Raw genomic sequence first — 15,771 nt, forward strand, 5'->3', positions numbered from 1 at the left:
AAAGCAGACAGTGCTCGGGAGTGTGGCCGCATCTGGAACTTCATTATTTAGTAATTAACCACACTGGTACTAAGAAGTCAGAATGTGTTACAAGCTCATCTCCATAGACTGAAAGTTAGTAATTATGATGATGTCACACAACCCTATGCATGTCTCATCCAAAACACATCTTAAGATTCTACACAGCAAGCTTCTCATCTAAACTGTGTTCTGCACACCTGGCAATGAGCACAAATTTTCGACAGAAAGGAGTTGCGAGGAAGAGTGACAGTGAGAGCAAATGAGGAAAAAGTTGTTGTGAAAAGAAAGCACAAGTTTAAACATTAGTGATAATGCTACTACTCAAAATCCTATGCAGTGGATTTTAGAAGAGCATATGAAAGTGTGCCAGTAGCATTGGTGTTATTTTCACAATTTATCACTATCCAAATTACAAAGAAAGGCATTGAAGTGCTCAAAAAATTAAAGATGTGACTATGGCACATGTTTCAACAAAAAACGATCAATGCAACCCTGTGTGTAAATAAAATAAAACATGAAATGAGAATTTAAAACACTTAGAAAAGGTTTCTTAAATGTTGCAGTATGGTATACATTAAGTATTCAATTATCGCCTAAATTATCCCACAAAAAGTCACAGTGAAACCTGTGCTACTATTGTGATGGTATTATTTATAAACTAACACATATTGTGTGTCCTACAGTTTGGCACAGTTTGATGAGCAACTAATTATTGCTGGCTGATGTTACACCAAGCCCCTCATAGCAAATATCTGAATTGCATATGCGGATTGGGTAGGAGTCAGTTATGAGAAACCACACAGTCACAACGTTTGTCTTGCTGGGGCTGACGGATGACCCCCAGCTGCAGGCTGTGACTTTCATCTTTCTGTTTCTCACCTACGTGTTGAGTGTAACTGGCAACCTGACCATCATCTTCCTCACCTCCATACATTCACACCTGAAAACGGCCATGTACTTTTTCCTACAAAACTTCTCCTTCCTAGAAATCTCATTTACAACGGCTTGTATTCCCAGATACTTGTACAACATATCAACCGGTGACAAGACAATCACATACAACAACTGTGTCATTCAAATGTTTTTTATCGATCTCCTTGGTGTCACAGAATTTTTCCTCCTGGCCATCATGTCCTACGACCGCTATGTGGCCATCTGCAAGCCCCTGCATTACGTGACCATCATGAGCAGCCAGGTCTGCAGGAGACTCGTCCTCTGCTGCTGGGTAGCCGGCTTCTTGGTCATCCTCCCACCCCTGAGCTTGGGCCTACGTCTAAAGTTCTGTGACTCTAACGTCGTTGACCATTTCATCTGCGATGCATTTCCCCTCCTGAAGATCACATGCACAGATACACGGTTGATAGAGCAGATGGTCATGGTCAGTGCCGTGCTGACCTTCATCATGACCCTGGTCTGTGTGGGTCTATCCTACATATACATCATCAAGACCATTCTACGATTCCCCTCAGCCCAGCAAAGGAAGAAGGCCTTTTCCACCTGCTCCTCCCACATGATTGTGGTCTCCATCACCTACGGCAGCTGCATCTTCATCTATGTGAAGCCCTCAGCAAAGCAGTCAGTGGCCACTAACAAGGGTGTGATTGTGCTCACCACCTCCATCGCACCTATGCTGAACCCCTTCATCTACACCCTGAGGAACAAGCAAGTGAAACAAGCCTTCAATGACTCAGCCAAAAGAATTGCTTTGTTCTTAAAGAGGTAAGTGAATGTGCTAACATGGTAAAATCAAGTTTTCCCTTAAAATTAAGCTGTACTTTGAAATGTTTACTAGTTTTAGGAAGAAAAATCTGAAGATTATATATCTAAATAATAAGATGCACTTCCAGGAAATGAAACAATGACTTCACATCTTAGCAAACCTTAATAAAATTCAAAACAAAAAAAAATGAGTTCATTTTCATGTTTGGTATTGAGTAGTTGTGCTTATGGTGTATGAGAGAGAGAGAGAGAGAGGTCTTCCATCTCTGTTTCACTTCCTAAATGGCTTCAATTTGGATATGAAGCCAGGAGCTTTTCCCAGATCTTCCATGAGGGCTTAGTGTCCCAAGCACTTGGGTCATCTTCTACTGATTTCCCTGGCCATAAGCAGAGAACTAGAGCTAGAGCCAGGACAGGAACCAGCACCCATATGGAATGCCGGAGCCGCTGGCAGAGACTTAGGCTACTAGGCCACAAGGCCAGTCCCTGCGGAATATTCTAATGCCAGCCTTTGAATGGCTGTTGTGACTCTAGGCACCATTCTAGATTCCAGTCATCCTTCAATATTGTTGAGAGATTAGTTTCAGGACCTCCAATAGGTAACAAAATCTTTGCATGTTCAAGATGCTTTTATAAAATGCCATAGTTTTTGCATCATCTGAGCTCATCCTCCTGTGTCCATGGTCTCTGGATTCCTTGTACTGTCTAACACAGTTTAAGTGCTATGCAACCAGTTATTGCATTGTTTAGAAAATTGCAGCAAGAAAACTAAGTTTGTACATGTTCAATGTAGGCACAATTTTTTACAAATATTTTCAATCCACACTTGGTTGAGTACAAGAATGGATACAAAAGGTGGACTTATTTTATTATTTATTGTAAACCAAGGAAAAAGGATAGTTTAGGCAAACTAGGTTTAATGTGATAGAAGAGAATTAAATCTCAAAGGGAAGATACTGTTCAATGGGTTTTATCTTTACATTTTTAAGAATTTAATATTTTTTCATATTTTGCCACATTCACTTCAACTGTAAACATTACGTATGTACACATATATACATATATACACCTTAACTTTAATGCTGAGATAATGATATATTCATTCAATACCAAGATAACGAGGTATTTATAACAAGTTCTCCATTAAAATGATAATGATTACAGCAGTTACTACTAAGAAAATCACTAGAATCCTACTGCTTTTTATTACATGTAATAATAAATTTAAAAGTTCTCTTATCTTCTCCTCATTTCCCAGACTGATACATTGAATCAAAGAATCAATAAGACTAGGAACAGGCAATTCTTCATGTGAATCCATTTTTATCTGACTCCAAAGCCTGTGTTTAATACAGTGCTTGATGGTCCAATCATGTGTCTCCTAGTATTAAAATATCCTAAATACATATCTTGAGAAAATCACATAAACAAGATAAGGATACTTGTAAAAAATTTTAAATTTTTTGAAAAAAATCTAAGAGATGTAAAAATTGTACGTTTTGGTGGGGTACTATGTGATATTTTGTTACAATGTTTCTGTTACAATGTGATGTTTTGTACAATGTTCAATCTGGTAAATACATCTATCCTTTCAAGTATTTAACATTTCTTCATAGTGAAAATATCCGAAATACTCTTTCAATTTTCTAATAGGAAAATATACAGTATATTGTCTATCTATAGTCACCCTCTATTGAAATACCTTGAATAGCATACCATCTTAATATAAACATTCATGATATACAAGTAATTTAAATATTGAATATATTAGAAAGTAGATTATATTCAGGATTGTATTTACAAAAAGAAAACTTATCCTTTACCACGGAACAATGAAGAGTCAGAATTTTAAACAAAAAGGTAAGGTCAATAGCTTGTGTACATTCTGTCTGAGAAAGTAATCAAATTAATGAAATTACAGTGATTAGATTAGACTATTAATAAAATTGAGGTTGGGACTCTATGAATGGCTTACGGAATTCAATACATGAATATAATAAATACTCATGCTTCCAGCTAGGACCGATTGGAACCAGGGAAACATGCATAAGATAGCCATGGGCCATGAACAATTACTTTTAAAGGATGCAGGATTCCATATTATACGTAGGACTCCCCCTACCTGAGTCACAGATATTCCTTCCATCAGGGCTTGTTGATATGCTCCGTTCTGCTGTCAAATGCCCTACCACTGAGCTATAGCCCCCCACTATATGCTCCGTTCTAGTAGCTCCTCAAGGTTGTTCTGTGAATTAGCTTCCTTGAACAACCAGAAGAAGCTGTTTGCTGAGATGGAAAAAGCCGCACATATCTGAGGTACGTAACTCAAAGCAGTGAAAAGAGAATCCTGGTACACGGTTGGTGGGAACGTATACTAGTATAGTCTTTATGCAAAACAGTATGAAGGTTCCTAAAAGCAATTAAAAATAGAGCTACTGGGGCCAGTGCTGTGGTACAGCAGGTTATGTCGCTGATTTTGATGCTGGTGTCCCATGTCAAATGCCAGTTCTAGCCCCAGACGCTGAGCTCCCCATCCAATTTCCTGCTAATGCACCCGGAAAGGCAGTGGAGAATGCCCCAAGAATTTGAGCTTCTGCCACCTAAATGGAAGACCTGGATGGAGTTCCTGGCTCCTGCCTATGGCTTGGCCCAGACCTGGCTTTTGTGGCCATTTGAAAAGTGAACCAACAGATGGAAGATCTTTCTGTCTGTATTTCTCTCTCTCTCTTTCTCTCTCTCTCTGCCATTCAAATAATTAAATAAATATTCTATTAAATTTTTTTATATAGAACTACAGATTGATGTAGGTTCAGAGGTCACTGACTCAATCTAAACTTTTTCATCAAACTCTATGAGTTTGCATTTAAGATCATTAATTTTGGTTTTCACACACATAGAGTTTTATTCTAAATGAATTTTTCTGGTTTTTAACACAACTCTTTGCAGAGATTTCTACACTATAACTTTAAGATGGCTATCCATCCCACAAGTGTACGTCCTTTTCTATTTGAGTAGGATTAATTATTGAAAGAATTAAATTGTCAAAGCCTCAATTTACATTGATCATTCTATTTTAAGTTGATCAATGAACCAGCCTAAAGTTTGCTAACTACACACTGAATAAAAAGAGGCAGTACTGGGCCAGCGCCGTGGCTTACTTGGTTAATCCTCTGCCTGCAGCGCCGGCATCCCATATGAGCGCCAGTTCTAGTCCCGGTTGTTCCTCTTCCAGTCCAGCTCTCTTGGTGCTTGGGCCCCTGCACCCTCATGGCAGACCAGGAAGAAACACCTGGCTCGCTTCGGATTGGCGTAGCACCGGCCGTAGTGGCCATCTGGGGAGTGAATCAACCTTTCTCTCTGTCTTTCTCTCTAACTCTGTCAAAAAAAAAAAAAAAAAAAAAAAAAAGAGGCATTACTGACTTACTGGCACACTTACAAACAAAAGAAAAAACAACACTGGAATAAAAAAACTAACCATCCAGAATGAGAAGAAAGCAAGGGCTTCTTTGTAAGAATAATCTTAGTGTCAGTCCAGTGGCTTGCCCTAACTTTCTTCCTCCTGTTAACAGCCCATTCATTAACTCTATCTGATGACACATTGACTCGATTTTTCAAAATTCCATTGAAACAACTACTGTAATATGTACATCATTACACTGAAAAAGTACCTATTTTTGGTAACTAAAATATATATATTAACCAACTGAGAAGTTCCATTTAGTCTCTCCATTGAAAAATAAAAATTCCATCAGATACACTATTTAGAGGTGGAATATTTAGTGTTCCAAAATCTGTAGGCTGTGCCTACGTACTCAACCAGGATGGGGGCTAGAACAAGCTCTACCTACCATGGGATACAGAGACCGACTATGTCTCCTTAGACCCAAGGCTATATGTGGGAGAAGAGGAAATAATTTCTCTAAGTGGAAAGGATATTCAAACTGACATGTAAATGGAAAACAGAAGTCATAATGAAAAAACTATCAGATGAAAAATCATTTGGTATTAGTGAACTCTTTTGAGAAAAAATTATAAACATTTTATGTTCTATAAGTCATGTGTTTCAGAAAAAAATAAATCATTTATTTAATTTTTACTTTTCATTTGGACTTCCTTTTAAATTTCTGAGACTTCCACATAGACTGCTGCTTCAATTTCCTTTATTCCTATTGAAACTGTAAGTTTATTGTTTTACTTAGCTACATTATGAGTTAAGATATTTATTTTCTATATTTTAATATTTATTTATTTATCTGAAAGGTAGAGTTACAGAGAGACAGAGGCAGAGAGAGAGGTCTTCATCCACCGGTTCACTCCCCAGATGACAGCAACCACCAAAGCTGTGCAGATCCGAAGCCAGGAGCCAGGAACTTCCTCCAGGTCTCCCACGTGGATGCAAAGGCCCAAGGACTTGGTCCATCTTTTACTGCTTTCCCAAGCAACAGCAGAGAGTTGGATTGGAAGTGGAGCAGCCAGGACTCGAACCGGCACCAAGATGGGACACCAGCCCTACAAGCAGCAGTTTTACCCGCTACACCACAGCACAGGCCCCTTTTTTCTATTTTTTTAATTTATTTTTTATTTAGTAAATATAAATTTTCAAAGTACAGTTAGTGGATTACAATGGCTTCCCTCCCCATAACTTCCCTCCCACTCACACCCCTCCCATCTCCTGCTCACTCTCCCATTCCATTCACATCAAGATTCATTTTCTATTATCTTTATATACAGAAGATCAATTCAGTATATATTAAGTAAAGATTTCATCAGTTTGCACCCACACAGAACATAAAGTGTAAAATACTGTTTCAGTACGAGTTATAGCATTACTTCACATTGGACAACACACTAAGGACAGATCCCACATGAGAAGTAAGTACACACTAACTCCTGTTGTTGACTTAACAATTTGACACTCTTGTTTATGGTGTCAGTAATCTCCCTAGGCTCTAGTCATGAGTTTCCAAGGCTATGGAAGCCTTTTGAGTTCGCGGACTTCGATCTTATTCCAACAGGGTCATAGTCAAAGTGGAAGTTCTCTCCCCGCTTCAGAGAAAGGTACCTCCTTCTTTGATGGCCCATTCTTTCCACTGGGATCTCACTTGCTGAGATCTTCCATTTAGGTTTTTTGTTTGGTTGGTTGTGGTTTTTTTTGTTTGTTTGTTTGTTTTGTTTTTTTGCCAGAGTGTCTTGGCTTTCCATGCCTAAAATACTCTCATGGGCTCTTCAGCCAGATCCAAATGCCTTAAGGGCTGATTCTGAGGGCAGAGTGCTATTTAGGACATCTACCATTCTATGAGTCTACTGTGTATCCCGCTTCCCATGGTGGATCATTTTCTCCCTTTTTGATTCTATCAGCTAGTATTAGCAGACACTAGTCTTGTTTGTGTGATCCCTTTGACTCTTAGACCTATCAGTGTGATCAATTGTGAACTGAAATTGATCACTTGGACTAGTGAGATGGCATTGGTACATGCCACCTTGATGGAATTATATTGGGATCCCCTGGCATGATTCTAACTCCACCATTTGGGGCAAGTCCGATTGAGCATGTCCCAAATTGTACATCTCCTCCCTCTCTTATTCCCACTCTTATATTTAATAGGGATCACTTTTCAGTTAAATTTAAACACCTAAGAATAATTGTGTGTTAATCACAGAGTTCAACCAGTAGTACTAGAACAAAACAAAGAGAAAATACTAAAATGCATAAAGTATTACATTGTACATCAACAGTCAGGACAAGAGCTGATCAAGTCACTGTTTCTCATAGTGTCCATTTAACTTCACCAGGTGTCCTTTTAGGTGCTCAGTTAATTGTCACCGATCAGGGAGAACATATGATATTTGACCATGTGGGACTGGCTTAATTCACTCAGCATAATGTTTTCCAGATTCCTCCATCTTGTTGCAAATGACCGGATTTCGTTGTTTTTTACTGCTGTATAGTATTCTATAGAGTACATGTCCCATAATTTCTTTATCCAGTCTACTGTTGATGGGCATCTGGGTTGGTTCCAGGTCTTAGCTATTGTGAATTGAGCTGCAATAAACATTAAGGTGCAGACAGCTTGTTTGTTTGCCAATTTCATTTCCCTTGGGTAAATTCCAAGGAGTGGTATGGCTGGGTTGAATGGTATGGTTATGTTCAGGTTTCTGAGGAATCTCCAGACTGACTTCCATAGTAAATTATACCATGTCACTTCTTGATAATAGTACTTTAAAATATTTACCTATGTATGAGAATACTTCACAGTGGAAATGGAATTAAAAGATAAGCTATTGGGGTCCAAAACTTTTAACATCATGCAGTTTTCTGAAAATGCACATTTTCATGAACTTTTTGAAAATTTCTCATATGCATGGATTTAAAAAAAATTTTCCTGCAAAATAAACTTTTAATTCTATTTTCCACATGCTGTTGAGAGTACCCTTCTAGGATTATTAGTGAAATGAATAAATTCTGAGATATTATAAATATTTTTTCTTTGCCTCAAAATCCTTCTGTCAAGAAGACACTCAACATTTTTAATTTAGTCAAACCATTCAGCAACATCTAGACTAGAAGACTTAACAAAAACTCTAAATAAGGCATTTTCTTGAATTCCAAGAAAATTTAAGATAGGATATTTATATCATTATTGGATTTACTTTTGTCTTATTTTCCTTGGTTTTTAATTACTGTTCGCTAGGTTAGAAGTGAAACTGGGCTCATGTTTACTATAAAATACATCTCATCAGGAATTCATCTTGAAAAAGTTTTGCAAGGACACGTTAAAGGAGTAAACTTCCATGATGCAGAGTATTTTTGTCCGGGTGCAATAAATGTGTGGGAAGGTTTACTTGAACCTGATAGGATGAATAAGAGACACATAGAATTGGAGTTCAATGATTTTTGCTGAGTTTAATATTTATAGACTTGCCCATCCTCCTTCTTCTTTGAGACCAATGTGATCTTTTTGAAGGAATCGCTGAATGCTTCTCTCACTTGCTGGTTTCTCAGAGTGTAAATGAACGGGTTCAGCATGGGAGCAATGGACGTCATCAGCACCGCCATCCCCTTGTTGATAGCTACAGAGTTCTTAGCTGAAGATTTGACATAGATGAAGATGCAGCTCACATAGGTTATGGAAACCACAATCATGTGCGAAGAGCAGGTGGAAAAGGCCCTTTTCCTTTGCTGGGCAGAAGGGAATCTCAGAATGGTCTTGATGATGTATATGTAGGACAGAACCACACACACCAGGGTCAGGATGAAGGTCAGGACTGCACAGACAATCACTAACTGCTCTATGAGCCACGTATCTGAGCATGAAGTCTTCAAGATGGGAGATGCTTCTCTGTAGTAATACCAATTCTTGTTGAGTGGGCTGTTACATTGTTGTTAATTTATAGTTTTAGTAGTTTGTAAAATTGCTCTATATTGCAATTCCTTCATTTGTTTTATGTTTATAATCAACACTTAAGACTGAATTATCTTGTTTTTATATGTCACAATGCCTTGCAATTCAACAAAATTATGGTTTTCTTCTGTATAAGATTTCTTCTGTATTGTAAAGGTGAATATTTAATTGTAATCATTTTTCCATACCTTTCTTAAAAGACTTTGTACTTGATAAAATGCAAACATATAACAACTTGTCTGGATTTTTACATACAAGCTTTGTAGAACCACATTTAGCTATATTTTTTGTTTTACCACTTTGACCAAACATGTTTACATTATTTTGTTCCACAGAGTTGGCTCACTACACTGATAGTAGTTCTGTTTCCCTGCTGGTATGTAATTTATACTCAGCATCCTTTGAGATACACTGCACAGAGAGTATTTTAACATAAAATTTATTTGCTACATGTGAAGAAATCAAGGTTATACAGTTGGAAAAACAAAAATATGTATATATCTCTGAGTTTTCCATCTATTAAGTATGAAAAATACTTTGACATTTGGTATCATTAGCACCAAGTTCAAAGTTAAATTTAAAATAATGAATTTAGTCTCCCTGGGCTTCTATGTATTGATGGCTGTCAGTTTGAGCACCATGTCTACTGAAAAGTCTTCTCAAACTCTGTTGTATATGTGGATGACATATTTTTGCTCCCATGCCAATTAATTGTCACTCCTGTTTGAGCACTTCCTCTAAGAAAACAAGTTTATTAAACCTCAGGACTGCTCTCATTTACAAAAAAACAAAAAACAAAAACAAAAACACTAGGATAGATCCGTACAGTCCTCTATTTACGGTCAAGCTTTAAGAAATAGTGTTGTCTAAAGACATACATATGCATTTCATTGACTTACATATTAAGTTGAATACTTATATCACTAGTTTTGAACATATATTTTCTAAAATATGCCTTAAATGTATGACCTTCTAAACTGTGGCATTCTCAATATTCCATAAATTTTTATGTCACATTTTATTATAACTACACTGCAAGTGTATTCTAATTTACACTGTGAATATTTAACTTTGGCCCTAGTTATTTAAATGTTTGTATTAAAATACTAGGAAATAGGCCAGTGCCACGGCTCAATAGGCTAATCCTCCGCCTTGCGGCACCAGCACACCGGGTTCTAGTCCCAGTCAGGGTGCCGGATTCTGTCCCAGTTGTCCCTCTTCCAGGCCAGCTCTCTGCTATGGCCCGGGAGTGCAGTGGAGGATGGCCCAAGTCCTTGGGCCCTGCACCCCATGGGAGACCAGGATAAGCACCTGGCCCCTGCTTTCGGATCAGCGCGGTGCGCCGGCTGCAGCGCGCCGGCCACAGAGGCAATTGGAGGGTGAACCAATGGCAAAGGAAGACCTTTCTCTCTGTCTCTCTTACTGTCCACTCTGCCTGCCAAAAAAATAAAAATAAAAAATAAAAATAAATAAATAATATTAGGAAATAACCACTATAAAAATAAAGCATTGAAACAGGTAAGCTCTTCTTAGATACAACCAAATTATATAAAGGTAAAAAGGCAGATAATTAATATTATAAATAATACTTTTGTTATTAAAGAGTAGATGCAATTGCTATAACAAATAAATATGAAGGATGTATAAATTAATGTGAAAATATGAGACCTACCCAGAAGAATGTTTTTAGTTTTCTGAAACATAGTCTGAGTTTCTCTAAATCATAGAAAGATCAATACAAAATTAAAACAAATGGCAGGACGGCGCGGCGGCTCACTAGGCTAATCCTCCGCCTTGCGGTGCCGGCACACCGGGGGTTCTATTCCCGGTCAGGGCGCCAGATTCAGTCCCAGTTGTCCCTCTTCCAGGCCAGCTCTCTGCTGTGGCCAGGGAGTGCAGTGGAGGATGGCCCAAGTCCTTGGGCCCTGCACCCCATGGGAGACCAGGATAAGCACCTGGCCCCTGCTTTCGGATCAGCGCAGTGCGCCAGCTGCAGTGCGCCAACCACAGAGGCCATTGGAGGGTGAACCAATGGCAAAGAAGACCTTTCTCTCTGTCTCTCTCTCTCACTCTCTCTGTCCACTCTGCCTGTAAAAAATAAAATAAAAAATTAAATTAAAAAAATGAAAAAAAAATGGCTAGCTGATGGAATGTCTCAAATCATATACGCCATTAAACATGGCTGTAAGTATAAAATTAAGTATAGATACAAAAATAGGCCACAAATAAAATTTGAATGCATAATTTGCCATAATCTGCTTAAGAGCATGTTGGTATTTTAATAGAAAAGCCTCAATATATGAATAAATTTGCATTCTGAAATTTTACCTCTAGTAAATATGTGTAAGCATAGTTTCTCTAGCAATCAGTAGCCATTTAAAAATTCCCAATGAACTGAATTTATGCATTGATGTGATCATATAATTGCTAACGATGAAGGTTCTTTTAAGTATTGGTGATAAATGTATATATATTAAAAACTGAGTGTTTTAAAATATGAACAAGTGTTCCAAAAACATTTTATGCATCATGATGGGCTTCTGTGTTTATTATTATGAAAGTATTTTATGTAATTAGTGAAAGAATATGCAATTAATGTGAAAAATGGAAATCTCATTTATTTTTTGAAACCTCAAATATTCATATATTTATTTAAAATTTGAAAAAGTTACTTGTGATGCTTTTAATGATTTTGTGACTACTTTTTATTCGTTGAATATAACGGTTAGTGGTGAATCAAGTCTTTGGTTATAGAGTGCACTGAATGCACACCTGAAATAATCAAAGAAAAAAAAAAGAAGGAAAGGGGGATTGAGGAAAGAAGAGAAGAAGGAATGGCAGTAGGGGTATTGTCTTAGAATTATACCTATAAATCAGTTCTCTTTACATTAATAAAAGTAAAAATAAAATAAATTGACTTCCTATGAGTGAACTTGATCATCTTTTCACTTGCTTGTAGTTTGTAGAATGTGCCTATTTTCATGCTCTTTACTGTTTATGTGTTGAATTCTTTAGTTACTAGAGCAGTTAAGCCTTTGACTATCATGTAAATTAAAAAATATTATTTGCAAAAAAAATATTGAGTTTAAAAATGTAACTTGCTTTGAGTTTCTAGTATTTTCCTATTTGGTTATCTTTCTTTAATGGCTGAGGGAAAAGAGCAGATGGCTTCATTTTGTGATTTTTTTGTCTTTCAGACAAGATTTGGAAAAAAGAACAAGCAAGGCAGGATTGGTTTTGACCACTCTGTATCTGCAGTCCCAAGTTGACCTGTACCTGTTGCTACCACTGCGTCTTTGTGTCTCCAAGGACACTGCCCCCACGGCAGCATCTTCCAGGATGCTGCCCAAGTTCATTACAAAGACTCATTAGTGAAATTTGAACATGGGTCACCAAGGACCTAGTTGTTTGTTATTTAGTTTAAAATTTAGCAAATAAATCAGATGTAAATCTTTATGATGTACAAGCAATTCACCCTGCCCAGAGAAGTCATAGTATTGAGGCTTTGAAAGCAAGAGAAGGCAATATTTGAAATAATGTATTTTCAACAAATGAGAGCAACAAAGTATTTCCTAGGCAAAAACAGGACCAATATCCTTGGTTAGAAAAGCGTCCCTGCCAGCAGTGGCCAGAGGAAGTTGGGGATCCTAAAAAACCCGGATGAGAAAATTCCACACAAACCTTTGCTCTCAGGTCTCCCGCATCATATTAGCCTTTAGGACTCGGATTAAAAAGTATCAGTTGAAGCTATTGTTAACTTGCAAAACAGTAAGTACTCTCGCTACCTCATTTACTCTCACCTTCCATAAATCTATACGATGATTTTCTCTGGAAACTGTGGGGATTTACTGAAATCAAACAGAATTATTTGAAATGTTATCGAAAGATCCACAAATCTGTCTGAGTTGTATTTTTGGATGTTCCTTTATACAGTTACAAACAGGTAATAGTCAAGATGATGAGAAGTTATCTCTGTCACACCCTCACTTGCCTCTTTAAAAGAAAAAAGTGTGTATCTTCATTAAAAATCCCCATTTATGATAAATTACCAAATATTAATGACAAAATTAGTTATCTTTGCACTTTTTTAAATTGTAAACTTCTCTGCAGGATGTAACTAGTTTCTTAAAAATTTCCTTTTAAAAGCTAGGATTCTCAGCCAGCGCCCTGGCTCAGTAGGCTAATAACTCCTCCTAGTGGCGCCGGCACACCGGGTTCTAGTCCCAGTCAGGGTGCCGGATTCTGTCCTGGTTGCCCCTCCTCCAGGCCAGCTCTCTGCTGTGGCCAGGGAGTGCAGTGGAGGATGGCCCAAGTCCTTGGTCCCTGCACTCTATGGGAGACCAGGAGAAGCACCTGGCTCCTGCCTTTGGATCAGTGTGGTGCGCTGGCCGCAGCGCACTGGCCCCGGCGGCCATTGGAGGATGAACCAATGGCAAAGGAAGACCTTCCTTTCTGTCTCTCTCTCTCACTGTCCACTCTGCCTGTCAAAAAGAAAAAAAAAAAACTACGATTCTCAAGGAGCGAAATAGAAAAAGGAGTTCTGAAATAAGGACTGTTACCCATGGGTACAGGAACAAGTGTGCTACCATGCAATTGCTGTAGGAGTCACTGGGTTCACAGGAAATGGGCTGCGGACAGAAGGAAGGCTAAAAAGAATATCCTTTCCTCAAGTAAAATGGGCCAATGTCATTATTACAGTGTGTCCCTGTGGTTCCTGAGATGGTCATAGGTCTTCAAAATCATTATCACTCTCCTTCCCAGTGACTGCTACATAAACCTTGGAGTTTACCTGTAACAATTTACCACAGCAAACAGGGGACCCAGTCCTGATTTCTGGAGAAAATGACTATTCCAGCAGAACAAATGACAGTCATTCAATTAAATAAGCTAACAGAGTTCAGTTGGGAAATTTGGTGGAAAATGTGCCTTCTATTCCCCTACTTGAGGGAAACTCACACACTGGAGATACTAATTCAGAACTGAAAAGCATTTGGTTGTCCTAATAATATTAAGTGTGATGGCTGACGGGAAACTAGAACAGCTATTAATCCAAACCAAGAAACAGAAAGCCCTTAACTCCCATTTTCAAATATTATGAAAATATCCACCAAGGAGGCAGAAGTAGAAAATCTAGGGCAGGAGAGGGGAATGTCCAACTCACCGGCTTCTATATAAGACTTACAAAGTCATTTGGACTGGCTCTGCAAAGGCAACCACAGGTGAGACTTGAAATTCAATCAATGTGCACCATGGTAATCTTTAATTTGACAATTATATGTGACTTACGAGTGATGTTAAAAATATCCAAATGGCCCTTGGCAGAAGAGATTCCCCATTTCTGATCTAGGGGAAAGAATTTTGAACTACAGAAGCCAAGGATGAAAGTCTTACATGTGGACTGATCAGATGAATACAATATTCCATGTGCAACTGTGTGAATTCAGATATCATAGGAACCAATTTTTTTCAAATAATAGTGTTAACGCACTTGAGAAGAGATAAATAATACTTTACAAAGATTTGATACCACATGCTTATGGAGAGTTGCAGGAAAGCAGTGATATAAAGTTCACAGACATTGCATTGGTAAATGTACACATAAGTTTTTATTTTTAAAGGCAGAGTGGACAGTGAGAGAGAGAGACAGAGAGAAAGGTCTTCCTTTGCCATTGGTTCTCCCTTCAATGGCCACCGTGGCCTGCATGCTGCGTCCGGTGCACCACGCTGATCCCATGGCAGGAGTCAGGTGCTTCTCCTGCTCTCCGATGGGGTGCAGGGACCAAGGACTTGGGCCATCATTCACTACACTCCCTGGCTTCAGCAGAGAGCTGGCCTGGAAGAGGGGCAACCAGGACAGAATCCGGCACCCTGACTGGGACTAGAACCCAGTATGCTGGTGCCGCAAGGCGGAGGATTAGCCTATTGAGCCGCGGCGCCGGCCACATATATCCTTTTTGTTGAAATTATATATCTGAGAACTATGATGTTATATTTTTATAAAAGCATGCATTTTGAAGACATTATAATAATTCTACAAAACAAAGAAATCATAATGGCATTTTGGAAATTGGTTTAAACTTCTGGTGCATTCAGAGAATTATTTTAATATAAGTGTAATTTCACAATCAGAATTCACAAAAATGAAGAAGTATTGAAAATTGTTATCCATGAATACAGAGGGCTAAAATTAAATGGAATAAAATTAAGTGCACTTATGAAGTTAAAACATATTTGGAGAAGTATTCCATGTAAAAGATGTTTGTTTGTGGGTCTGAATTCCATGACTGCAGATTTGACTATCTTACTGAACAATTCTACAAAGAATCCAAAATCAGCACAAATATAGAATTGTTCCCTGCTTTAGAGATAAAGCATGGGAGAGGTGACACTTCACAGCTTATGCAGAACAGGTGGTAATAAGTGCAGCGTGGGGAAGTCTCTGCAACACACATTTTTTAAATAATTTAAGTCAATCACAGAGCTGTTTCAAAGTGAAAGCCAAACAAGATAGGAGACAGCTGTTAATATGTAGATCAATGAACTAGCTATGTGTGGATTTACACAATGTTCCCTACACATTGAATGTAAACCTAGGACTGTTGGTTTGGGTAGCTAAGCCAGTTTTATA

The 15,771-nt window shown here is 38.2% G+C and overlaps 1 protein-coding gene across 1 annotated transcript; it reads left to right on the forward strand.

Moving 5' to 3' along the window:
* The first annotated feature begins 808 nt into the window (after positions 1–808).
* On the forward strand, positions 809–1,744 carry LOC100344466 (olfactory receptor 6C2-like). Its single transcript, XM_002711050.2, has one exon. It carries the CDS (start codon positions 809–811, stop codon positions 1,742–1,744), a length of 936 nt encoding a protein of 311 aa, XP_002711096.2.
* The last annotated feature ends 14,027 nt before the right edge of the window (positions 1,745–15,771 follow it).

Source organism: Oryctolagus cuniculus, chromosome 11 (genome assembly GCF_964237555.1).
Source record: "Oryctolagus cuniculus chromosome 11, mOryCun1.1, whole genome shotgun sequence".
Classification (NCBI taxonomy): Eukaryota; Metazoa; Chordata; class Mammalia; order Lagomorpha; family Leporidae; genus Oryctolagus; species Oryctolagus cuniculus.